This window comes from Chionomys nivalis, chromosome 11 (assembly GCF_950005125.1).
Source record: "Chionomys nivalis chromosome 11, mChiNiv1.1, whole genome shotgun sequence".
NCBI lineage: Eukaryota > Metazoa > Chordata > Mammalia > Rodentia > Cricetidae > Chionomys > Chionomys nivalis.
The window spans coordinates 39592279-39619662 of NC_080096.1; the positions used below are offsets into that span (position 1 = coordinate 39592279).

Consider the following 27384-nt stretch of genomic DNA (forward strand, 5'->3'; position numbering starts at 1 on the left):
AGAAACAAACACGGAGTGGCGCAGATGCCAGGCTATAGGATTTTTGCCCTCCAGCTTGAGAAACTTTGCTTGGATCTAGAACAATCAATCAAGGGCCCTTTGAAGGGCTCGCCGCTAGAACCGCCGCGCGTGCGCAGACGCTCTACACGCTCCCTCCGCCCGATCCCCGGCCCACATCACCCGGCCCCGCCCCCGACGCCGAGGCCCCGCCCCCGACGCCTAGGGCTGGGTACCGGGTCCTCAAAGCGCCCCGGTTCAGCGCAGGCTTCGGTGTGCGGGAGACGGCTCCTGTCGCGCTTTCCTCTGCGTCCGCTGCTGGAACCATGCCTTCTGCCGCGTTGAAGTCCCCGCGCCTGCGCCGGGTGTTCGTGGTCGGCGTTGGCATGACCAAGGTAAACGAAGCTGTGAGGCCCCGAGGTGACAGGGAAGCGTGGCCGCTTCACGGCCACTGTCCGCACTGCTGTCCCATCCCTCCTAGAGTCGCGTGGGCTTCAGAGAGGCCACTTGGGAGTTGATGGTGTTGCTCCTAGGGTCGAAATGTCTCGGGTTTGTTCTCTTAGCTATTTTTTTCTTCGCCTTCCTATTTCCCCCTTTCTCGCTGCCGAGCCTATGAAGGAGCCCCCAAGACAGCCCAGACCTCACACTTCCTTAGATTCTAAATCCCAATTAATTCTAAATCCCGGGTGGCTCACATCTGTGTGTACTGTGAGCTTTCGGAGCCGCCAGAACTGCTACAAGTTCGAGGTCATAGAGGATTATGTAGCAAGACCTTGTTTCATCAAACAAACCAAAACGACAGAAAAACATTTGGAGCTTGGACAGAGGCCAGGGCTGAACGACAGGAAGAAGAGATCGTGAATGCCACCAGCTCTGTAGTGGCCATAGGTGCCCTTGCCCTTCTCAGATAACAGCAGGTGCGGCTGCAGGCAGTCTTAACGCAGGCGCAGGTTCCCTCCATCCTCTGACCATAGTGCTGTTTCTCTGATACGAAGGCGACCAGAAGCGCCCATAGCCTCCTCTCTCAATACCCTGACTCCCCTCCGTGCCCCAGTAATGCCAAGTTACCCGCAGCTTCTGTCTTAATCTTCTGCCGCTTTGCATCCTAGTGGCACTACTTGTGCCTGCTGACACCCCCTGGGTAACTTCTTTGAGCTCTTAAAGGGACAGTTCAGGTCTTGTCTTCTAGTAAACCCTTGATTATCTTGGCTTTCTCACAGAACCTTGAACTTAGCTCTAATTTACTTTGATGCACTGAATTGTTTTGTTTAGATGTCTATATTCTCCTAATGTATCGCTACAGGGTGGGTACCACGATTATTAGCTACTGTATCCCCCACAATGATAATCCCTGGTGCCTAAAGACAATGACTGTTAGTTGATCAATATTAGATGGATATACTTTGTGAAAGAGTTCCTTGAGAGATTTTTTTTTCTGTGAGAAAACAGCCTTAAATTTTATATTATCTTCTCCCCACCTCCAAGACAGGATTTCTCTGTGTAGCTTTGACTGTCCTGGAACTTGCTCTGTAGACCAGACTGGCCTCAAACTCATAGAGATCCACCTGTCTCTGTTCCCGAGTGCTGGGATTAAAGTCGTTCACCAGCATTCCTGGCAAGCTTTGTATTATCTTAGTAGCAGGCTGAGAGCATGCAGCTCACTCGAAGCATGCAAATAGAAAAGCTGATGGATAGTTTATAAAGCTTAGAGAGTATCCCACTGTTTCTTGGAGGGGGAGCTTCTGATACAGGTAGGTAGTAAAAACTTTCTAAAGTGTTTTCTAGCTTAAAAAAAATGAAAGACAGCATCTTACCATATAGACCTTGCTGGCTTCCAACTTCTGATCCAGCTGCTCAAACCTCCCCAGTGCTGCGACGCAGGTGTTCCCCACCACACGCTGCTCGCATGTCCCATTTTAAAGTCTTCCAATGGTTGTTTATAGGGACTGTATAGAAAAAAGCACATTTTCTGAAAAAATAAGATATGCTTATTCCTCCCCCCCCCCCATTTGAGAGGTTGAGGTAAAGAGACATTAATATTCCTTGGGGAAGAGGAATGGAATAAAAGGTGTTTTCATCATTTAAGCATATGTTCAGTACAGGTGCTATGTGTTAGATGTGAGCAAAGATGAGGGGGGAAAAGCAAGTTTGGGCTGGGGATCTAACTTTCTTGGTAGAGTACTTGCCCAACATGCAGGACCCTGGTTCCATCCCCAGCCTTGCATCAGCCAGGCATGGTGGTGCACGCCAGAGTTCCAGCACTCCGGGGGTGGAGACAGGAGAATCAGAAGTTCAGGGTCATCCTCGACTTTCATAGCAAGTTCAGTAACCTGGATTACATAAAACCTTATCTTAAACAAAGACTAAGGCCTAGCAAGAGGGTCACTGGGTGAAAGTCCATTCCATCAAGCTTGACAGCAAGTTTGGTCCCTGGTCCTCATGTACTACAAGGAGAGTGCTGACTCCTTTTAAGACCTCTGACCTCCCCATGTGTACTGGAGAGTGAGTGGGCCCTACACATACACACACACACACACACACTTGCGCGCACACACACACTAACAAAATGAAGGCAGTTTAAAAAAAACACATAAAAAAGATGAAGAAAGAGAGAAAATAAGGATAACTTGGAATTTTTAGCTAAGCATGGAAGATTGAAGGCATGAAGTTATCTCTTTTTCTTCCCCAAATATGATTAAGTCAGTGAGTAACAATATGCATTGGAGCAGAAATTATAAGGAGAGATGCCAGAAAATATTAGAAGATTAAAAGAGGACAGAAGCCAGTTTGGTGACATACCCCTATAGTCCTAGCGTTCTGTAGGTGGCAACAGAATTATCTCAAAACCAAACAAACCCCAACTACCACAAAGATCCTCCATGTGGTGTGGTCTTCCTAGCTTTGTTCTTAGAAAACACATGCAAACATACAAACACATCCATACATACGTTTCTATACAAATGTCCTGCCATGGGTCGGGGAGTTATTTGAAATGACTTTAGGGAAAAGTCAGCTTGCTATGACGTTGTGTTCTGGTGAAACTCAGTAGATGATAAACTCTACTCATGCTCAGAAAGCTTCTTTTAAACTTAAAAAAGTGTGTGTGTGTGTGTGTGTGTGTGTGTGAGAGAGAGAGAGAGAGAGAGAGAGAGAGAGAGAGAGAGGGAGAGAGAGAGGAGAGAGAGAGAGAGAGCGCACTCAGATGACAACTTTACGGAGTTGACTTTGCCCTTCCATCTTTTTGTGGGTTGTGGGAAGCCTAGGTCACCAGACTTGTGTGACCTACTGAACCAGCTTGCCAGCCCTGTTCATACTTTTTGTAAATTAGTTGTTGGTACCCAGTGCCTTGAGCATGCCAGGAAAATGCTTTAACACTGAGACAAGATCTTAGGTTTTGAAAATAGGAAGTTTGAAGATGGCCTGCACTACATAAAAAAATCTTGTCTCAAAAAAAAAAAAACAACCCAACAGCAAACAAACAAACCAACAGATAAAACACACTGAAATACTACAGTTGAGTGGGAAGTATTAATGTGAGTATATGAGATTTTTCTTTTTTTAAAAATGCTCTTAGTTTTGTCTCTCCAAGATACTTTAGAAACAGTAACCATATCAGTTGTATTCTTGATGTGAAGACTGAGGTCTTGAAATATCTTTTATTTTTTCCAGAGAAAGTATCTTATTTATCCCATTCAGGCCTCAAACTATGTAGCTGAGGATGACTTTGAACTTCTAACCTTCCTGCCTCTACCTCCTGAATATCCAGATTACAGGCGTGTGTTGTTGTGTTCTGTTTATGTGGTCCTGGAGATGGAACCCAGGGCTTCATGCATGTTAGATACTCTGCCAAGTGAATTTTCCCTCCAGTACCCTAGCCCTTGAGATATCTTTTCTGTTAAGAGGTCTGGTTGACTGGAGGAATTGCAAAATCTAGGTGAGGTAAGAAATGATTGAGATAGGTTTGGAGAATTTTGTCATAATTGTGAAGAAATCAGGGCCCACTTGGGTTATGTCAAGAGTCAGGTGCCAACTTGAAAAAGTTCTCAGTGACCAAAGCTGGGACAGTTTGAACTTTGAACTTTGTGTGTGTGTGTGTGTGTGCGTGCGCGCGAGAGAGAGAGAGCTCGCGCGCGCGTGAGAGAGAGAGAGAGAAAGAGAGAGAAAGAGAGAGAAAGAAAGAGAAAGAGAGAGGCTAGAGGACCTCAGGGGTATGCCTCAGGTTCGTGATGGAGCTTCTCCTTTGTCTATGACTTCCTAGGTAGGTTGGTGGCTGCCCAGGGAGGCCCTGTGATCTGTCTCTGCTTACCTTAGGGATGGAATCGTAGGTAGGCAGACTACACGGGGGATTTTTTTTTTTTTTTTTTTGGTTTTTTGAGACAGGGTTTCTCTGTGGTTTTGGAGCCTGTCCTGGAACTAGCTCTTGTAGACCAGGCTGATCTCGAACTCACAGAGATCCGCCTGCCTCTGCCTCCCAAGTGCTGGGATTAAAGGCATGCGCCACCACCGCCCAGCTTACACGGGGGATTTTTAAGTGTGTTCTCACACGCAAGGCAAGCATTTTACCAGCCACTTCCCCAGTCCAACCATTTGACCTTTAAACACAATAATGGTTTTAATTGATTAAAGCCCATTGCTATTGTCTCCAAATAATTCATCTATATCTTCAAAGCAGATCTTTGTAGGACATTAGTGAACCTGTTTGTTCTCTTTAAAACTGGCAAATAAAAGGAACCAGTCATCTAGTTGTGGTTATTACCAATGATAAAATTCAAGTTCCTAGGAGAAAATTGGGAATCCTGATAAGAAATTATATAATATCAAATTTGGAAGAAGTGTGTAACTTACAGAATTACTGTTTTGTTTGTTTTTTGAGACAAGGTCACTCTACATGGCCCTGGCTGTCCTATAACTGATTTTGTAGATCAGGCTGACCTTGAACTCACAGAGATCTGCCTACTTCTTGCTCCTGAGTGCTGGGACTGAAGGCATGAGCTATCACACCTAGCTAGAATTACTAATTTTTTGAGTTTTATTATACTTTGAGACAGGATCTCATGTAGTCTCAGGCTGCCCTCAAATGCCCTGTGTAGCAGTAGATGACTCTCCAATTCTTGACCGTCTTCCCTCCACTTCCTGAGTGCTATGCTAGGATTGCACCTGTTAGCCCCTACACATGTTTTATACAGTGCTGGGGGCATCAAACCCAGAACTTTTTCCTTGCTAAGCAAGCACTCTGTCTACTGAGATTGCTAGAACCCATGTAAATACCAGGTAGGTGGCCAAGCTGTAATTCCAGCATTGGAGTGCAGAGATGGGATCCCCAGAGCAAGCTGATGCAGAATTATTCGGGTTGAAAGCTCTGGGTCTGAGTGAATGATTCCGCCTCGATGACTAAGATGGACAACCACAGCAGAACGAATCTCAATGCCAGCCTCGGGCCTTCATGTGAACGTGTGTGTATGCATGCCTGTGTGCCGCGCCAGTGCAGCCTGGATAGCTGAGACTGGGGTGGGGGAGGTGCCAGGATTGAGACATGGAGGCTTCTTTTCAGGTGGAAGAACAGCAACCTTTATTTTTCCCCCGAGCTAAAGCCTTTTATACCTCTACTGCTTCTGTGGAAAACCACCAGCCAGAAAGAACACAAACATCCTTGTCAATTACAGACCACAAGGAAGTTCTGCTGTCAGGGGGAGTGAGGGCAGCTAGATCACAACACCTGTGCATATGCGTAGTGCACACAGACATGGAAAAAAGGAATATTTAAATTTATCTAATGTCTATCTGTGTCAGGTCAGATTTATTTCATATTGCTCAACCAAAGCAATGTAAAACTGGAGATTAACCTGAAGATATGAGCAAGTATCAGATATGACTCTGTCTCTTGGCAAGCCAGATTTCAACAGGAAGAGCAGCAATGTGAGGCCTGTGCGATGGCTCAGCGGGTGCTTGCCGCCACGCCTAATGACCTGAGTGTGTATGGTGGAGGAGAGAACCGCTTCTTCTAAATTGTCCTCTCTGCACTCTAAATAAATAAATGGAAAGCCTTTCTTATTTTGTCTCCTACTTTGGTCTTTGCCAAATTATTCAGTACTTAATGGTGCTAGTGTTATTGCCTATTTTGTATTAGATTGGAAGCTCCCTAAGGGTAAGGACTGGATGTTTTAATGCTCAGAGTAAAGGAACATGTGGATGCTAGAGAGAGAGAGAGACAGAGAGAGACAGAGAGAGAGAGAGAGAGAGAGAGAGAGAGAGAGAGAGAGAGAGAGAACCCTATGTGTGAAGATCAGAGAATGACGTTTGGGACTCCATTCTTTCCTTCCATGCTGGATTGATTCTGAGGCTTAAACCTCAGATCCTCAGATTTGTACAGGAAATGTTTCACTTGCTGGCCCTGTTTTTTTTTTTTGGGGGGGGGAGTGTAGCAAGCTTCCTGCTATGATTACAGGCCTTGGCCACCATACCCGGTTACTCTATCCACTTAGCCCAGTATAGCAGTTTTTTTTTTAAATGAATAACTGAATGAATTTCTGTGGTACTGTTGTAAAACGAAACTTTATACCCGTTTTTATTTGTCATTCTTTCTTTTGTATTCTAGTTCATAAAGCCTGGAAGTGAGAATTCAATGGATTATCCTGATATGGCAAAGGAAGCAGGTAACAGAAAAATATTTTCGAACACTGAATAGCTTATTGTGTGGTCTGTGCTTATTCCATGAGTGGAACAGCCTTGCAAGCACAGAAAGAAACACAGTTGTGGGGAAGAACTCCATGGAGCTTGTCTGTGGGTGTGGTGGACAGAGAAGGAAAAAATACATTGACATGTTTAGCCACCGTATAGCTAAAGCAGAAGGCATCATACACTTTTCCGTGCTATTAAGCTGTGGGTTGGGATGGTGTCCTACTTAACTTTGCCAGCTTGGCACAACCTAGAATCATCTGAAAAGGGAGTCTCATCTGAGGGATTGTCCAGGTCAGATTGACCCATGGGCATGTCTGTAGGGGATTGACCAGTAACGGATGTAGGAAGGCCCAGCCCACTGTGGGTGACACCATTCCTTGGGCAAGTGGTCCAGGGTTGTGTAAGTTACGCATGAGCTTGTGAGCAAGACAGAAAGGGAGCCAGTCAGCAGTGGTTTCCCTCAGTGGTAGACTATGAAATGAGGTCCAAGCCAAATGAGCTCTGTCCTTCCTGAAGATGCTTCTCGTCACAGCAACAGACAACAGGTAGGATAGATGCCAAAGGCAGCTGGGGAAAGGAAAGTAGGGCCAAACGGTTTCTGTTCTCTTACTATGCAGAGATACCATGACTGAGGCAATTTAGAAAAGAGAACATTTAATTGGGGACTTGCTTGCAGTTTCGGAGGGTGAGTCCACCACCATCATAGTGGGGAGCATGGCAGCAGACAGGCTCTGGCGCAGCATCTGAGAACCTTCATCCTGATCCCCAGACAGCAGGCAGGAAGAGAGCTAGCTGGGCTTTTGAAGCCTCAGAGCCCGCCCCTAGTGACACACCTCCTCAGGCATGGTCATATCTCCAAATCCTTCCTAAGCAGTTCACTAACCGGGAACCAAATATTCAAATTCATGAGCCTTTGGGGCCATTCTTGTTCAAACCACCACAACTGCTAAGTAGGTAATGTAAATCTGATGTGTGTTCCCTGTAGTTATAACAAACCACTGCTTCCTTTCCTGGGAAAGGGATGCTTACATTTAAGATGTAGCTGAATGCCTGTATGATGGTTTAACCTCTCTCCATGAACCAACAGGAGAATTCTTCCATCACTAGGCTGAGGCATACCTACGAAATGATATACTTTGTTATTGTTTATTCTAGTGAGAGCTAGTGCTGGAAAGACTTGGATAAACAACAGTTAGGAGCAGGAACTCAAAGACATGGCTTCACATGCAGGGCCCCCTAGTCTAGAAACATTTGGTGTTCATCAGCTGCCCGTGTTCCCCCAGAGAGACCAACATCGTTTTCTTTCTTTTTCTCAGAAAGGGACAAATTGGGAACTCTTTGCACTGTTGAAATAACTAAATAAATGCCAACTCAAGAATGATAGGAAAGGAAAGAGGTGGAGTGGTTGGAGAGTCATCGTGAGCTCAAGTTCCAGTTGATTTGGAGTTGATTATAGACCATTCTGGGCTGCACACGAATAGAGACTCTTAGAATTTTGTGTTTATTTTGGGGTGCAGTTAGGACAGAAGACATCAAAAGGAAGATAGAGAAAAGTGGTGCAGTAGTGTGGAGGAGAAAGGGGGGCTCTAAGGTGATGTGGTGGTGACTTTGTCGTTTGAACCGAACAGACAATAAAGAAATAAATGGCATCTGAAGAAACTCTCACTGAATTTGCCTTACCTGAAGCCACTTTGTCAAGTGCTTTCTAATGAACTCCTCTTGTTTTTCCAGGCCTGAAGGCATTGGCAGATGCCCAGATTCCTTATTCTGCTGTGGAGCAGGCATGCGTTGGTTATGTGTATGGTATGTAATAAACAGAATGCTCTAAAATTATGCACATAAATTTGGTAACAAATTCATAATGAATGTTAAACCTCAGGAGTGTGCTGGCTCCGAATCATTGTTCTTGGCTTTATGGTATTAAAACAGGAGACAGATTAAAATCCCAATTTTGGCAGTTGGCAATATGACTCAATTGGTAAAGCTTTTTCATAGCACTTAAAAAATATTTCTTAGCTGGCCATGGTGGTGCACGCTTTTAATCGCAGCTCTTGGGAGGCAGAGGCAGACAGATCTCTGTGAGTTCAAGGCCAGCCTGCTTTACAGAGCTAATTCCAGGACTAGTTCCAAAGCTATACAGAGAAGCCCTGTCTGGAAAAAATGAAAACAAACAAAAAAACAACAACCCCCCAAAAAACTAAGTAAACAAAACCAAACCAAAAGAAAACCCCACAAAACAACAAGCAAGCAAGCAAACAAACAAAAATTTTTAGTTGGGCATGGTGGTGCATGCCCATAATCTCAACGCTTGAGCGGCTGAGGCAGGCGGATGTCTGTGAGTTCCAGGCAGCCTAGTCTACCTAGTGAGTTCCAGGACAGCCAGAAACTACAGTTTCTGACTCAGGTCATTGTGCATCACTGGCATGCCCGTGTAGGACACTAGGGTCAGCGATAGCCGTGAGAGAATTATCACATGGGCATTTCTGTGCTGTGGGTGTTAAAGTTCTTACGTGTTTTTCTGCAGGCGACTCCACCTGTGGGCAGAGGGCTATCTATCACAGTTTGGGACTGACAGGCATTCCTATAGTTAATGTCAACAATAACTGCGCTACTGGTTCTACGGCTTTGTTTATGGCCCGGCAACTAATTCAAGGAGGTAAGGCGTGTTTGCTTATTATTATTATTTTTTAAGATTGTAGTTTATTTTGTGTATGTGTGTTTTGCTTGCTCATATATCTGTGTACCACATGCTGTGACCACAGAGCCAAAAGAGGGCATCAGATCTCCTGGGGCTGGAGTTACAGATGGTTGTGAGTCCCTTAACCACTGAGATGTCTCTCCAGCCCCAAGTGTTTGCTTATTGCTCTAATGTTCTTTTAATTTTTTTCTGAAATATGTGTGTGTTTGTGTGTCTGTGTCTGAACTCACCAAGGCACATGTGTTGAGGCCAGAGGACAACTTATAGAAGTTGGTTTTCTTCTTCCACCATGTGGTTTCTGGGGATTGGACTCAGGTTGTCAGGCTTGGTGGCAAGTCCCTTCACCTGCGGAGCCATCTTCCTGGTCCTTGTTTCTTGTCCTTAAATAAATACGGGGTTAATGCCCCCTTTTAATCACTTCGCTGAGTTGCCACCAGAGAGAGATTGCTTTATAACATACTAACATATAAAACATATTGCTTTAAAAAAAAAAACCTTTTATTATTCGTTTTTGTGGTATTGACAATGAAACCAAGGGCCTTGAGGACGCCAGGCAGACACTGTACCGCTAAGCAGTATCCCCAGTGCCTCCCAAAGACTTTGTTGAAATCAACTTCCCAAATCACGAAGTTTACTCTGATGAGGTGGTAGTCCTGTGTGCAGCCTTCATCACTGTGTATGTTAGAGCATTTCATCACCTGTAATGAAAACCTTGTTTCAGGTAGTAAGATCCCAGCTCCAGAGCATCAGCAGCTGGTGGTCCTTGTTTCTTCCCCACCGTGGGCGCTCACTCCTACCACCTGCTGTCTGTCTCTGCAAACTCATCTGTTCCTATCGGTGGCATCATGCAATACACGGCCCTTTTGTCACTGCTTTCACTCAATTTGTTGTTTAAAAGTTCGTTCTTAGAGCACGTGTCAGTATCTTATCCCCGTTTCTGGCCAAATAATTTTCTTTTTTTTTTTTTTTTTTTTTTTTTTTTTTTTTTTTGGATTTTTGAGACAGGGTTTCTCTGTGGTTTTGGAGCCTGTCCTGGAACTAGCTCTGTAGACCAGGCTGGTCTCGAACTCACAGAGATCCGCCTGTCTCTGCCTCCCGAGTGCTGGGATTAAAGGCGTGCGCCACCACCGCCCGGCTGGCCAAATAATTTTCTACTTCATGGCTAAGCTACATCTTATCTGTGTGTTCATCTTTTGATGGACATTATTGCTTATTTTTTTGGCTGTTATGAATAACGATCCCATAAGCAGCATCATTTGTGCACAGGTTTTTTTTTTTTTTTGGTAGCCAAATATTTTCTTGTGTGCATGTCTATATTTATATCTATATAAAGTATATGTTCATATGTATCATAGTCTCTGTTTCCAAATATACTGGGCCTTTTTATTGGACCCTCTTCTAGTCCACCGATCTGATAATTGTTCCACTGCCTAGGGCTCTGAATTTTGTAGCTTGTAATCTTACTGCGTAAGCTGGTGCCCTTCAACCTCTTCTGGGGCTATGCCATCATATTGTTTGATAAAATTGATGCCCCTCTTTTTTTTTTTTAGTTTTTCGAGACAGGGTTTCTCTGTAGCTTTGGAGCCTGTCCTGGAACTCCCTTTGTAGACCAGGCTTTGGTGCCCCTCCTTCTCCTTCCTTGTTCTCTTTCTCTCTCCGTCCTCCCTCCCTCCCTCCTCCCTACCTTTTTGTCTCTCCCTCCTTTTCTCTCTCTCTCTCTGCTGGTCAGGACTCCATACCTCCTGGTCAAGTGCTCCAGCACTAACCTGTATTCTCCAGCAGTTCTTTCTTGTCATCTCTTGTTCTTCACTTGAACTTTAATATAATTTTTCACATGTCCTTTCCCTCAAACAATTCTTTTGAGATTTTATTTGGAAACCCTTTTAAATTTTAATTAAAATCATAATTAAATTTAACATATTTAAAAAATTACAGTAGCTTAAATTTTTTTTATCTTATATTATGTGTATGGGTGTTTTGTCTGCCTGTATGTCTGTGGACCAGGTGCATGACCAGGTGCATGCCCATGGACGCCAGGAAAGGTATTGTATCTCCTGGAACTGGAATTACAGATGGTTGTGAGCCACCATGTGGGTGCTGGGAATTGAACCTGGGTCCTCAGTGTTCTTAACTGCCTAGCCATTTCCCCAGCTGTTGTAAATAGCTTTTTAAAAAAAGGTTTATTATATATAAAGTTTCTGCCTGCATGTATGCCTGCAGGCCAGAAGAGAACACCAGGTCTCATTATGGATGGTTGTGAGTCACCATGTGGTTGTGGGAATTGAACTCAGGACCTCTGGAAGAACAGCCAGTGCTCTTAACCACTGAGCCATCTCTCCAGCCCCTGCTTTTTGTATTTGTTTTTTCACTGAAACATTTCACACTAATGGAAAATTTTGTTAGTATAATGAGACTCAGGGAAGGAATTAAGCACTGTCTTGATTTTTTCAGTAGGTAAAGGTATGTGCTATCAAGCCCAACAACCTGAGTTTGGTTCCTGGAATGCACATATGCACTGTTCAAGCTAACACAATAAATGTGAAAAATAATTGTCACTGTAATTTTTAAGTTATTAAACCTGAGGGGCTGAGAGACAACTGGGTAAAATGCCAGCTCTCCAAGTGTAAGGGTCTGAGTACAGATTCCTGTCACCCATGTAGAAAATCCAGACTTAAAGGTAGCCAAGCGCTACATAGTGATACCCTGTCCACAGGTATGGTGGCCTGTACCAGCAATCCCAGTGCTGGGAAGGTGGAGACAGCAGGATCCCTGGAGCTTTCTCTCTACCTAGAATAGGCAAAGCAGTGAGCTGCAGGTTCAGAGGGAGATCTGTCTTAAATGCAAGGTGGGGAGTGATTGAGGGAAACCCTCACCGTTGACTTTTGGCCTCATGTACACCCTAGTATGCATATCTGCATGTGCACCATACACAAACATAAGTGTATACGTGTGCACAAATAAACAATTCTATATGGTTATGGTATGCTGTTGACAGAGGTTTCTGTCCCATCTGGTCCCACAGCCATTCAGTCCCAAAGAAACACACAGAGATCTACATTAATTATAAACTGGTTGGCCTATTAGCTCAGGCTTCTTGTTAACTAATTTTTATATCTTTTTTTTTTTTGTTTGTTTGTTTTTTTGTTTGTTTGTTTTTTGTTTTTTCGAGACAGGGTTTCTCTGTAGCTTTGGAGCCTGTCCTGGAACTCCCTTTGTAGACCAGGCTGGCCTCGAACTCACAGAGATCCACCTGCCTCTGCCTCCCGAGTGCTGGGATTAAAGGCGTGCGCCACCACCGCCCGGCCTAATTTTTATATCTTAAATCAACCCATAATTCTTGTCTGTGTCAGCCACATGGCTTGGTTCCTTTATCAGCAAGGCATTCTCATTTTGCTTCCTCTTGGTCTGGGTGACAACTGCAGACTGAGTCTTTCCTCTTCCCAGAATTCTTTCTTGTTGCCCAACTTCAACTTCCTGCCTGGTTGTCCCTCCTATGCTTCCTACCTGGCTACTGCCAATCAGTGTTTTATTAAAACAATACAAGTGACAGGGTACAAGACCATTTCATTGTCCCATAGTAATACACATTTTTATTTCATGTAAATTATCTATCTATCTATCTATCTATCTATCTATCTATCTATCTATCTTTTTTGGGGAAACAATCTCTCTGTGTAGTCTTGGCTGTCCTAAAACTCACTCTTTAGACCAGGCTGGCCTGGAACTCGCCGAGATCCACCTGCCTCTGTCTCCCAAATGCTGGGATTAAAGGTGTGTGCCACCATACCCAGAGTAGGTATTTACTATTTAGATTGGGGTATTTAATTGAACATTTTGTTGAGTACCTGGAAATTTGAAATTTCAATATAATTGCTTTTCCTTTAAGGTGTGGCAGACTGTGTGTTGGCTCTTGGGTTTGAGAAGATGGAGAAGGGACCACTTGGAATGAAAGTGAGTCTCGTTTATTATTGTTTTGGTGTTTTAACACTGTGAGAAAACTGTCTATCTGACCATCATAGAGCATGTCAGTAAGTGGCAGAGAACATGATTTGATGTTTTAAAAATACATATATTTTAAAACTTATTTGCTTCTTTTCTTTCTCTCTCTCTCTCTCTCTCTCTCTCTCTCTCTCTCTCTCTCTCTCTCTCTCTCTCTCTTTCTTTCTTTGCACAAGTGTGTGTGTGTCTGTATGCCTCAGGATTTGGACTTATTGGATCTCCCAGTGTGGATGCAGCTAACAGAGCCTGAGGTACTTGAGTTCTCTCAAGTGCTGAGCCTTCTCTCCAGCCCATGATTTGACAGTTTATTTGATTATTACAGACAAGCCTCAGTCTCACTTTGTAGTTGAGGGTGCTCTTGAACTTCTGACTTTCCTCTCTGGGCAGGCTCCTTGGTATTTTAAGAAAAACAGTTTTGTTGTTTCTGTGTGCCGCCCCAGGTGGTTCTCTGTGGAGAAGCTCCTCTTCGGCCTCTGTTCCGTGTTTATCCCATGTTATCTCCTTCAGATAACTTGGTACAACTATCCAGTTTTTGTAGGTTGCCATGCCTAGAAGCAACACTTCCTTCAAAGAGAAGGCAAGAGTTACTATTTTGAGCAAGAAGGAGAGCTTGCTGGCGAGATGGCTCAGGGGGCTGCCAACCTGCAGACCTGAGGTTGACCCGGGGACACTTCTAGTAGAAAAAGAGAGCTAGTTCCTGCAAGTTCTCCTCTGACACACACACACACACACGCACGCACGCACACACGCACACACGCACGCACACACACACGCACACACACACACGCACACACGCACACGCACACACACACGCACACACACGCACGCACACACGCACACACACACGCACACACACACGCGCGCACACACACGCACGCACACGCACACACACGCGCGCACGCACACACGCACGCACACACACACGCACACACACGCACGCACACACACACACGCACACACACACGCGCACACGCACACGCATACACACACGCACACACACACGCACACACACACGCACACACGTCTTGATAATCTCATGTCCATACCCACCCACCCCACATACCGAATAAAGAAACTTTTTAAAGAAAGGATGCTTTCTTCACAGAGAGCGTCCATCACGGGAGCACACTTTGCTAGTGAGTAACTGAGAAACTGAATTTTAAATTTAGTTTTAACTAATTTAAGCTTAAATTAATACTCTGTTCCATTATTAAAAAAAGTTTTGAATGTATTTGGGATAACTTGGGCCCATAAATCTGTTTTTACAACTGTCATTTCATGAAATCTAAATATAACGTGTATGAATACTCCCAATGAAAATTTACTTCTAAGCCAAGCGGTGGTGGCACACGCCTTTAATCCCAGCACTCAGGAGGCAGAGGCAGGCAGATCTTTGTGAGTTCGAAGCCAGCCTGGTCTACAAGATCTAGTTCCAGGGCAGGCTTCAAAGCTAAGAGAAACCCTGTCTTGAAAAACCAATAAATAAATAAATAAATAACTTCTAAATTGGGATGTGTCATAGGTGTAAAATATACACAGTTTTGTTGGTGTTTTTTTTTTTTGTTTTGTTTTTTGTTTTTTTTTTGAGACAGGATTTCTCTGTATAGCCCTGGTTGTCCTGGAATTTGCCTTGGAGACCAGACTGGCCTGGAACTCAGAGAGATCCTCTTGCCTCTGCCAAGTGCTGGGATTAAAGGCACATGATACAATGTCTGGTTTATGCACACTATTTTGAAGACTTAATTTGATAAAAGAGTATAACTCAGGATGCAAAGGCAGTTGGATCTCTGTGAGTGTGAAGCTAGCCTGGTTTACATAGTGAATTTCAGGATAGCTAAGAGCTCACCCTGTCTCAAAAAGTAAAATATTTCCTGTTTTTACATTGATTACTTGTTGAAATGAATATTGTAGTGATGAGGTGAGCAGGCCTGCTTTTAGAAGGAACAGCGGGCTGCGTTCCTGCCGCCCGGCTCCTGCCTGCCTGGCTAGCTTATGCCCGGAAATAACAACACACAAACTGTATTTGTTTAAACACTGCCTGGCCCATTAATTTCAGCCTCTTATTGGCTAATTCTCACATCTTGCTTTAACCCATATTTAGTAATCTGTGTAGCACCACAAGATGCTGGTTTACCGGGAAAGATTTAGTATGTCTGACCTGGCAGCTGGCTCCATGGCGTCTGCCTCACTGCCTTCTTTCTCCCAGCATTCTGTTCTGTCTACTCTGCCTATCTAAGCTGCTGTCCTATCAAAAGCCAAGGCAGTTTTTTATTAACCAATGAAAGTAACACATAGACAAATGACCCTCCTCCATCAGAATATGAATATATAAAGCAAATAAGATATATTTGAATTTTTCAGAATTATATTTGTGTATGTATGTGCATATTGAGGTGGAATGGGGAATGGTTAGGTGTAGGTTTACCATGGCCTGCTTGGAAGTCAGAGGAAAACTTGCAGGAATCACTTCTCTCCTTCCACTGTGAGGGTTCCAGGGATCAAGCCCAGGTCGTTAGGCTTGGTGGCAAGTGTCCCCAGGATGCCACTTAAACAGGTGAGTGATGGTGGGAAGCAGAGAGATCTAGTCAGCAAGGCCACAACGGGAAGAGGAGCAGATACGAAGAATGCAGCCACCTCAAGTCCGTCTTCAGGGTGCTGCCAGGATCATTAGGTTTAAATGAGGGCCGAGGTACGCATAATTAAACAGTCTGATCAGCGTGTAGTCCTGTCCGTTGTTATTGTAGCTTGCATCTGCCCTGTAGTGTCATCTCAAGGTGCTTCAAACACAGCCTTAACATATTTTTGTTGCATTTACCCCTGTTCCCCCATGTGTGTATATGTGTGTGGGTGTGAGGGTGGGTGTGTACATGCCACGGTGCAGGTTTGGAAGTCAGGACAACCTCAGGCATCAGGTCTCTCCTTCCACGGTGGGTTCCAGGGGTTGAACTCAGGCCGTCAGACCCCACTCTCCTCATCCTGCTCGGCTGTGTTTCTGAGATCCCCAGCGACACTTCCGCTTTTCTCCTCGTTCTCTCTGTCCGTCTGCCCTGAGCGTTCTTTCCTCCAGCCCTTCAGAGCCCCACCTAAGCTCTGGACTGCTGTCCTGAGCTCCAGCTTCCCACTCAGTGTTTCTGGTTTTATAGCATTATTATTTGCGTGGTAATTGAGTCTTACCATTTTCCTCTTTTCTTCCGTAATCTAAATGTCTGATGAGAAGAACTTTAAGCGACACACTCGTGCCTTTATTTTCTATGTCTTGAATAGTTACTGTTGAATAGTGGATAGTGAATGTTTGGTAAACTTTTTTTTTTTTTTTTTTTTTAATTTACTGGGTGGAGAGATAAGATGGTCAGCAGTTAGGAGCACTGCCTGCTCTTCCAGAGATTCCCAGCATCTTTATGGTGACTCACAACTATCTGGGGCACCAGGCACACACATGGTTCACAAGACATGCATGCAGCCAAAACACATATACAATAACAAAATATTTTTAAAACCTAGGACAAAACTTAAAATTCATGCGTATTTGTTTTATGTGTATGTGTCCTTTTGAATGTCTTCTTCATCTGTCATGGCATGAAAGAGGAAGGAGTCAGAGGACAACTTGCAGGGAGTCGGTTCTCTTGTTCTACCACGTAGGTGCTGGGGATCACACTCAAAAGAATTAATAAGCCAAGCATGGTGGTCCCAGCACTGGGGAGGCAGAGGCAGTAGGTCCCTGTGAGTTCTAGGCCAGTCTGGTCTACAAAGCGAGGTTCAGAGCAGCCAGGGCTGTGTGGAGAGACCCTTTCTCAAAACTAAAACAAAACCTGAGAGAAAGAAAAAATAATAAGCAAGGAAATATGTATATATTCTTGAGACAGAGTTGCATGTGTTCCAGACTGGCCTCTGACTCCTATATAACTAAGGCTGATTTTAAACTCTTGACCCTTCTGCCTCTACCTCCCGAGCGTTGGCTTCTCATGTTTTCCTGTGACAAAGCATTTCTCAATGATTTTATTCACATAGACTGTGCTCTCAAGATAGGAAAATGTCATTACAACAGCGTAAGTTGCAAGAAACAGTTTTTATATTAGCTGCTCATTAAATTTTATTTTTTCTCTTTAAGTTTGGAGATCGGTCTAATCCAATTGACAAACATCTTGATGTCTTGATCAATAAGTATGGATTGTCTGCCCACCCAATTGCTCCACAGATGTTTGGGAGAGCTGGGAAGGAGCATATGGAAAAATATGGTATGTTAAAACAATCCTGTGCGTGCGTGCGTGTGTGTGTGTATGTGTGTGTGTGTGTGTCACATGACCCTTTCACAGGGATCACCTAAGAGCATCCTGCCTATCAGGATGCTTTTTAATGATTCATAACAGTTGCAAAGTAGCAATGAAATAATTTTATGGTTGGGGGTCACCATAGCACGAGGAACTGTATTAAAGGGTTGCAGCATTAGGAAGGCTGAGAACCACTGCTTTAGAGGTTGGGTATGGTGACACACGCCTTTAATTCCTGCACAGAGGCAGTTGAATCTGCTTGAGTTCAAGCTAGCCTGGTCCACCTAATGAGTTCCAGGCCAGCCAAGGATACATAATGAGAGCCTGCCTCAAAATAACGGCAACAGCACCACCCTTCGGGCTTATTACTGGTTACATTCGTACAGTAAGAAACAGCAGGTATTTGTTAAGGACGCGGGAGGGACTGGAAGATATAAGATAGAAATAAAATAGTTTTTCTTTATTTTTAATGTGTGTGGGTGTTCTGCCTGTGTGTTAGTCTATGCATCACGTGCATGCCTGGTGCCCTTGGAGAAGAGAAGAAGGCATCAGATCCCCTGGAATTGGAGTTCTAGGTTGTTATCCTATACATGGTGCTGGGGTTTTAACCTGAATGTTAGGCAAGCATTCTACCAACAGAGCTACACCCCCACCCCTGCCAGGAGCTCTTTTATGAGACACTAATCCTGTTCATGAAGGCCCTTCCTCCTAATACAAGCACCTTGGGGATTAGATTTCAGCATATGACTTTTGTTAGGACATCAGCAGGCTGTTCACTGCCTCCCTCCACAGGCCCCATCTGCCAGTCATTGAGACCGGTTTCAACCTTAGAATTTAGGAGGGAGGATGATGTTAGAAATACCTTTGAGGTCCTTTGGTAATGTTACAGATGAGGGCTTAACATCTCATTGGGAAGTGGAGAGAGACCCTGGTTAGTATCCAGTTACTCACTGTGTAGCCAGGAGGGTCATCAGAAGTTGTTCATGTGTTGGTGTTTCCGGTGTTGCCACTGCAGCACCCTGCTCACACAGGCTCCACTTTCCTCCTTCACAGCACTGGGGATTGAGTCCACCAAGCGTGGCTTTCAGTTTTTTTTTTGAAAACATAAAAACACGCTTGTCTTAACTAATAATAGCAGAAAAACATGAATGCCATCTTGATAATACCCTCTCTCCAGTTATGTTAAGCTTGGTAACACAGGCAGGCAGGGTAGAGGAACTCGGAACTGTTAGATGTTGCTAGTGGACATGAAATGGGAATCTAGGAATGCCTCTTCCATAAGTGATCTCCTGACTTTACATGCCAATGTGTGGAAGGTGTTTCTGTGTGTTTGATATCATAGCCCTGGGTTTAGTAGAGCACTGGGTTAAGTAATCAGCTTGGGTGGTTTTTAAATAATCTATTCTGCAAATAAAGTTGTAAGGAGTTTTGCAACAAATGTGACTATTAAACAGACCTTAAGTTTCCTTGCTTTCTAGATAATGAAAGTGACCAGATTACGGTTTTGTTTATTTATTATTCTTTGTGTGCACATGTGAACGTGAGTGTGGGAGGACCACTTTTGGGAGTCAGTTCTCACACTCAACTGTATCGAGGCAGGGTCTTTCTTCTTGCTTCTGCTCCGCACTGTGTACTGCAGCAGGCTAGCGGTCCTTGGGCTTGCCGGTGATTCTCCTGCCTCCGTCTCCGTCTCTACACTGCACTGTGTACAGCAGGCTGGTGGTCCTTGGGCTTGCCAGTGATTCTCCTGCCTCTGTCTCCGTCTCCGTCTCCATCTCTGCCCTGAGCTGTGTACTGCAGCAGGCTAGTGGTCCTTGGCCTTGCAGGTGATTCTCCTGCCTCCGTCTTTAGTCTCTCATAGGTCTGTTGTGATTACAGATATGCTTTTGCATCTGGGATTTTAACTAGGTTCTGCGTATCAAACTCAGGTCACAAGGCTTGTATGGCAAGCTCTCAGATCCACAGAGTCGTCTCCCTGGCCCATCATTGAAATTGTTCATGGTTGTCAGTTCAGAGACTATCAGTTTTGAAGGATACTGGGATTCACTTTTAGACTTAGGGGCTTATAGAGTTGTTGATTGGTACTTTTCTTTCCTTTGCCTTTTTGTTTTTTGAGACAGGATTTCTCTGTGTAGCCCTGGCTGTCCTGGAACTCACTCTGTAGACCAGGTTGGCCTCGAATTCAGAGATCCACCTGCCTCTGCCTCCTGAAGAAGGATTAAAGGTGTACGCCACTATTGCCTGGCAGTTTTCATACTTGTTTTGAAATAATTTCAGACTTCATGAGAGTGTTGCACAAAATAGTACAAAAAATTCCTAATACATTTTTTCTAGATCATTTATGTTTTGCTATGCTTATTTTTTTAGTATCTTTAATCTATATTATTATGTTACTTAGATATTTGAGAGCAGGCCAGGAGTAGACACCCCAGGTAGGAGAGTGTCTGTGAGTTCAAGGCCAGCTTGATCTGCATAGTGAGTTTTAGATCAGCTAGGACTGCATAGTAAGACTCTGTTTTAAAAAAGAATAAATTACAGACTTTCACAGCTAACTTATAATAACCAAAATCAAGAAATGAATATAAAGCCAAGCATATCAATGTGTGTGTCTGAGCTGTTGTAGGGGAATTGCTTGAGGCCAGGCCTCCTAAGCCAGCTTGGAGACCATAGCAAGACCTCATCTTTCCCCACTTCAGGAAAAAATTAGTTATGCTAACATGGTATTGTTACCCAGACTGCACGGTGAACTTGTAATTTCACCCATTTATCCCACAGATACCATTTCCTGGCTCCAAAGCTCCTCATGATTTTGTTATTTACTTTTCTTTAAAAATTTAAAAAATTTGCTGGGTGATGAAGGCCTTTAATCTCAGCAGTTGGGAGGTGGATCTCTGAGGCCAGCCTGGTCTACAGAGCGAGTTCCAGGACAGGCTTTAAAGCTACACGGAGAAACCCTGTCTCAAAAAACAAAAACAAAAGCAAAACCATAAACATAAACAAATAAATAATTTTACTTTGTATGTGTGTGGTTGTTTGCGTGCATGTATGTCTGTGCACCTCTTGCACAGAGACCAGAAGGGGGCGCTAGATCCCCTGAAACTGGAATTACAGATAGCCATGTGGAATCGAACCCAGGTCCTCTGTAAGAGTAGCTGGTGCTCTTAACTGCTGAGCCACCTCTCTAGCCCCCTGTTGTTTATTTTTCAATGTTTTATATGTTTTTATTTTTTTGAGATAGGGTCTTATACAGCACAGGCTGGCCTAGAACTCCTGATCCTCCTGCCCCTGTGTCTTAAGCACCTACATTATAGGTGTGTCCTACCATGCCCTGCCATAAGCCCTGCTCCCCGTTTTGGTTATGTTCATCAAGTTTGATGTTAATTTATTCTGGTTTTAAACTTAGTCTGCACTAGTTAGACCTCATTTGCCACACTGTAATCACATGGAAGGGAAGGTTTTTTGTTGTTGTTGTTTTTGTTTTTTTTTTTTTGTTTGTTTGTTTTTCGAGACTGTAGCTTTTGGAGCCTGTCCTAGAACTAGCTCTTGTAGACCAGGCTGGCCTCAAACTCATAGAGATCCGCCTGCCTCTGCTTCCCAAGTGCTGGGATTAAAGGTGTACACCACCACCTGGTGGAAGTTTTTTTTTTTTCTTTTTTTTTTTAAATTTCTTGAGGTGCTGGGGATTCTGGGCCTGGGCTAGTCAAGTGCCCATCACTGGGCCCTATCTCTCCCTGGGCCCTAACTCACTGGCCCAGGATGTTAAACTTGCCTCATAATTGGCTCATAAAAAGATGATTAATTTTCACTTTTAATGCCCTGCCACCATTTGTGGGGCATTGGGGCTGCATGTAGAATTCTGTGTGACACTGTCTGAATTCTTTTTTTTTTTTTTTTTTTTGGTTGTGTTCTTTCTTTCTTTCTTTCTTTCTTTCTTTCTTTCTTTTTTCTTCTTTCTGTGATTGGCTTTCAAGCTGGACTCAAACTCAGAGATCTGCCTGCCTCTGCCTCCCGAGTGCTGGGATTAAAGATGTGTTCCACCATTGCCTGGCCCGTTCCTTCCTTGTCCTTTGTTCTTTACTCTTTCCTTTCTCCCCCTCTTTCCTGGCCTCTAGTTCTTTTTTGTTTTGTTTTGTATTTTTGTTTTTTTGAGACAGGGCTTCTCTATGTAGCTTTGGAACCTGTCCTGATTCTCTCTGTAAACCAGGCTGGCCTCAAACTCACGGAGATCCTCCTGCCTCTGCCTCCTGAGCACTGGGATTACCCGGCCTGGCCTCTAACTCTTAAAGTAGCTGAGGATGACCTTGAACTCCTGATCATCCCACTGTCTCCTAAGTGCTAGGATTAGAGGCTTGTGTCACCACATTGGCTTTTAAAGATTTATTTATTTATTATGCAGTGTTTTACCTGCATGTATGCCTGCAGGCCAGAAGAGGGCACCAGATACCATTACAGATGGTTGTGAGTCACCATGTGGTTGCTGGGAATTGAACTCAGGACCTCTGGAAGAACAGTCAGTGCTCTTAACCGCTGAGCCACTTCTCCAGCCCCACCACATCATTTTTGTGGTGCTTGGGATTGAACTCAGGGTCTCCTGCATGCTAGATCCTTACCATCTGATCTACATCCTCAGCCTCATTTTCTGTATTTCTTTTAGGCTAAATATTCTATTTTCAATGGGTTCAATTTTAGTAAATCTCTATTTCTCCAAGAAATTACCATTTCACTTAGATTTTCAAGTCAGCTTGATTAGGACTCTAAAAAGTAATGTCTATTATTTATTGACTGATTTAAAGAATCATTTATAAAGTTTTTTTTTTCTAGAGGCCTGGGAGGATGGCTCAGATAAGAGCACTTGCTGTGCAAGCTTAAGGATCTGAGTTCAAATCCCTAGGACCCCACATGACACACAAATACAGCGTACACACATCACACACAAATACAGCGTACACACATCACACACAAATACAGCATATACACATGCACATGCAAATAAATAAAAAGTTAAAAATAAGTTCTTTATTTCTATTATAGAAACTTTTTTATCTGCGTGTTCACACTTGGGGAGGGCATTGTTCTTGTCCCATGATGGGTTTTGAATGACCATAGGCTGCCATTAGCACCTCCTGTGTCTCCTCTGCACTCTTTTCCTTCAGGCTGCTCTTGTTACCCAAAGGTCTGTGGTTGGGATTTGGCATTTGTGTATGTGAGGTTTGGGCATCGCTGCTTTTCTGGTTTTGCCAATTATATGGTACTGTTCACTCATGTTTTCCTTCTCATTTGTGTTAGTTTTGGAGGCTATAAAGACTCCTTCCATTGGCCTTGGAAATCCTTGAACTGGTGTGTTTTAAAACTCACGTGTTTTTTTAAAGTTTTATATTACTTGGGATAGCTTAATAATTTTCTAGTCTAAATTTTGAAATAGTTGAATTTGGTTTTGTGTTGACAGGGTCTACCCTGGAGCTCACTGTGTAACCCAGGCTAGCCTAGACTTTATGTAGTTCTCCCTGCTTCACTCCCTCTCTCTCTCTCTCTCTCTCTCTCTCTCTCTCTTTCAAGTGCTGAGATTACAGGCATGAACTTTGCTCCCTCTCTGGAGTGCTGAGATCACAGGCAGAGTCTCTCTCTCTCTCTCTCTCTCTCTCTCTCTCTCTCTCTCTCTCTCTCTGTCTCTCTCTCTCTCTCTCTCAGATTACAGGCATGAATTTTGCTCTCTCTCTGGAGTGCTGAGATCACAGGCAGAGTCTCTCTCTCTCTCTTGTGCTGAGATTACAGGCATGAGTCACACTTTCTAGAATTTAACTTGACAGAGTCGGTGGCAGCCTTTTGTGGTTTTATAATTTGATTCTAGGGGATTGGAATCTTTTTATGCTAAGTATATTCTTTGAACATCCAAAAATTTTTTAAGGGGAACATTTTTTGTTGGGTGGGGTTCATGAGTTAAAGATGACCTTGAATGCCTGATCTTAAGAAATACGTGGTAAGTGATCAGCAGAATCCTTTTCTAGGGGATGATCATTTATATGTGAAATTGGATTCTGTGGAAAGCCATAAAGCCCTGTATTGAGAACAAAATAAAACAAAAAACAACCAACCAAAAAACCCCAAACCAAATCAGAAACAACAGCAACAAATCCTCAAGTCTGTCTCCCTGAAGTTCTTTTTTTTTTTCTTCCAATAATTTATTTTTATTTCATTTGCACTGGTGTTTTGCCTCCTTGTATGTCTGTGTGAGGATGTCATATCTCTTGAAACTAGAGTTATAGACAGTTGTGAGCTGCCATGTGGGTGCTGGCAATTGAACCCAGGTCCTCTGGAAGAACAGCCAGTGCTCTTAACTGCTGAGCCATCTCTCCAGCCCCTTCCTAGAGTTTCTACCCACAGTTTTTATTTTATTTTGTTTTGAGACAGGATCTCATTGCATAGCCTTGGGTGACCTGGAATTTGAAGATGTAAGACCTGCTCATAGTACCTGCTGCTGTGTCCAGAGTACTGAGATTGAAGCATAGACCACAGCATCTGCTGCTGTCTCCTGAGTACTGAGATTAAAGGCATAGACCACAGCATCTGCTGCTGTCTCCTGAGTACTGAGATTAAAGCATAGGCCACAGCATCTGCTGCTGTCTCCTGAGTACTGAGATTGAAGGCATGGGCCACAGCATCTGCTGCTGTCTCCTGAGTACTGAGATTGAAGGCATAGGCTACAGCATCTGGCCCTGCTTATTTTATATTTTGAGACAAGGTTCAGTGTAGTACAGGCTGGCCTTACATCTTGATCCTCCTTGCTCCCTCTTCTTGTGTTGGGATTACAAGGTGTTTCAACACTCCTTGAAATCAGCGAAAGTCCTGTACTGTGCCCACCACACTGCTACAGCTCACCCAGTCTCCTGAGTACTGAGATTAAATAGAATCTGTTCAGTTGTTTCCTTTGCCCTGTTTGTTTGAGGTTAAAAATAGAACTGAAAGCCATCACTGGTGGCACAACCTTTAATCCCAGCACTCTAGAGGCAGAGGCAGGTGGATCTCTGTGAGTTCCAAGCCAGCCAAAGGCTAAACAGTGAGACCCTGTCTCAAAATACAAAACAAAACGAAGCAAAACAAAAAGCCCCAAAGATCTGGAAAACATCTATGATTCACTGGCTGTAACTTTTCTAAAGACCCTTCTGCTGTATCATAAAGTTTTGGGGGTTGTTTGTCAGGCCCTAGAGGACGTGACTCGTACACCCACTCTGGGGCTTGGGAATGTCTGGCAGGCACTGGGTCATTGCTGGCAATACTCTCCAGCTAAGCACTTGGCTCCAGACTTTATTTCCTAGTTTTTGAAACTGAATCCTATTTAGTATAAATAGAACAGACAGTTGGAAGTGTTTTTATCTCATATGTCTCTTGAGTTAATTTGTGAAATGCTCAGATTTAATTATAGCAAATCGTATGAGTGATTGCTGTCTTTAACCCTGATATCAGGGCAAGAGAAACTATGGAAATATTTAGCAAAACACTGAGTTCCACTGTGACATTTGATAATGAGCTGAAGAAAACAGCACATTGATTGATGTTTGCTTTCTCTGCAGGAACAAAAGTTGAACACTTTGCAAAAATTGGATGGAAAAATCACAAACACTCAGTTAATAACCCGTAAGTACTTCAGAGATATGACATGAAAATCTGGTCTCTCCTACTGTGTAATATGCAGTTGTATACTTGGACAACAAACGCAAGATCTCAAAGATATTAGCTTGGATGTTTATTATTTTCTATAAAAGAAAGGCTTGTGCTCAAAGCATACATTGTCTGCTTTTGCCATTCTAGTTCTTAGCTTATTTATACTTAAAATACAATTAAAGCTTAATGGTTCTTTTTAAACTTATTTATGTTCTGAAGGTTGTTTGTTTGTTTTTGGAGAGGGAGGCCGAGTTGGAGGGAGTAGCCCTAGCTAGCCTCCAGTTTGTGGCAGTCCTTCTGCATCAGAAGGTTTGTCCCACCTGTCTTTAATGGTTCTTTTAAATAAGAATAACAGTGACAGATGCTAAAATATTTGCATGGGGCGGATGGGGCAGGTTAGTGCTAGAGCTAGTGATTCTAGGTGCATTTCTATGCACAACAAAAAAGATTGTAGCCGGGCGGTGGTGGCGCACGCCTTTAATCCCAGCACTTGGGAGGCAGAGGCAGGCGGATCTCTGTGAGTTCGAGACCAGCCTGGTCTACAGAGCTAGTTCCAGGACAGGCTCCAAAGCCACAGAGAAACCCTGTCTCGAAAAACCAAAAAAAAAAAAAAAAAAAGATTGTAAAATGCATATTAATTTTATAACTGAGATGAATTTCAGTCACTCTAGTGTTATTAACTTATTCTGGAAGGACAATATAATTATTTATATCCTAAAAGTAATCTGAAGAAAATGATATTGGATGTATTCAGATATATTGTCCCTCAGCAATCTCTGAATGCTTAGTGGTAGTGCATAGCATGAACTCAGTGTTTGCTGGGGAAAGTGGTCCACTGGGAACTGAACCGGTATCATATAACCAGAATCTCTGTAAAAACAATGCAAAACATGTTGGATCATTTCTTTGCCAGTAACACCATATCACAGATTGGATGAGTTAAAAAGAAAAGGAATTTATTTTGCCTTGTGGTTCTGAACATTGCAAGTCACAGAGTTCTCCATCTCACAGTGGCCTTCTTTTCTTGGATAGGATTTTTCAGTGTATCCGTGGCTGTCCTGGAACTCACCCTGTAGACCAGATTGGCCTCTAACTCAGAGATCTGCCTGCCTCTGCCTCCCAAATGCTGGGATTAAAGATGCGTGCCACCATGTCCATCTTGATAATGGCCTCTTATTGGCAGAAGTTTGAGGAGGTACAGGACAGTGTATAGTGAGAGACTAGGGTCATGTGTGTAGATCTGTGTCTTCTGGTCTCTTGCACTTCTTGTAAAGCCACCTGGACTCAATCATGAGGGCTCTCCCCTGATGACCTTGTCTAATCCAGATCACCTCCCAAGGCCCCACCTCTGAACCCTAGTCAGATTAGTTCTTCCCGCCTTTTCTTCTCTTCCTCCCTGCCTCATCTTGAGAAGTGACAACCTTGTTCTTATTTATTTCTTCTTCCTCAATTACAAACTCCTTGAGGGCAAGAGTCTTTTCTCATCTTCATATCCTTAGTGCTTAGCACAGAGGGAATCAGAAAATTGTTTCTGAACTGTCTTTGCCACACTTACTAAATGTAAACCTTGACATAATAGGGGTGTTTTTGAAACACAAACCATTGCGAGCGTGTCACACTTCACGCTGCTGTCAGCTTTCTCCGGGCATGCCTCGTTCTGCCTTGTTTCATTTTGTGTAGCTGTAACAAAAGCAGTAAGGGAGATGTTTCCTTGGCTCACACACAGTTCCAGGCCCATCATTGCAGAGAAGTTGAGGGAGCTGATCCCTTTGCATTCATTCGTCCCTTTCTTCCTTCCAACCTCAGATGGAATGGATCGGCTGCTTTAAGCCTGCAGCCTTGACTTCTCTGCCATGATGGATTACACCTGTGAGTTAGAGAAATCCTTTTCCCTCATTACTTCTGTCAGGTTATTTTATCATGGCTGCAGGAGAAGGAACTTAGACAGATTTCATCCCCAAGACCCAAGAGTCTTTCATAGAAAACCTAAGACTATTGTGAAAGTCCGGTGATGCCCACGGCTTACATGGTAAAGTCGGATTCCGTCACCCTTTGCTCCTCCTCTGTGGGGAGCATAAGGCTTTT

General features: G+C 43.7%; 1 protein-coding gene across 1 annotated transcript in view; it reads left to right on the forward strand.

Annotated features, from left to right (window-relative positions):
- Positions 1 to 218: 218 nt before the first annotated feature.
- Positions 219 to 27384, forward strand: part of Scp2 (sterol carrier protein 2) — a 78666-nt gene continuing 51500 nt past the window's right edge. The window contains exons 1-7 of the mRNA XM_057783891.1: positions 219 to 392; positions 6593 to 6650; positions 8407 to 8478; positions 9200 to 9331; positions 13260 to 13324; positions 17481 to 17607; positions 25209 to 25272. Coding sequence (XP_057639874.1) covers positions 324 to 392; positions 6593 to 6650; positions 8407 to 8478; positions 9200 to 9331; positions 13260 to 13324; positions 17481 to 17607; positions 25209 to 25272 — 587 coding nt within the window. The 5' untranslated portion in view covers positions 219 to 323. The remainder of the gene's footprint in view (positions 393 to 6592; positions 6651 to 8406; positions 8479 to 9199; positions 9332 to 13259; positions 13325 to 17480; positions 17608 to 25208; positions 25273 to 27384) is intronic.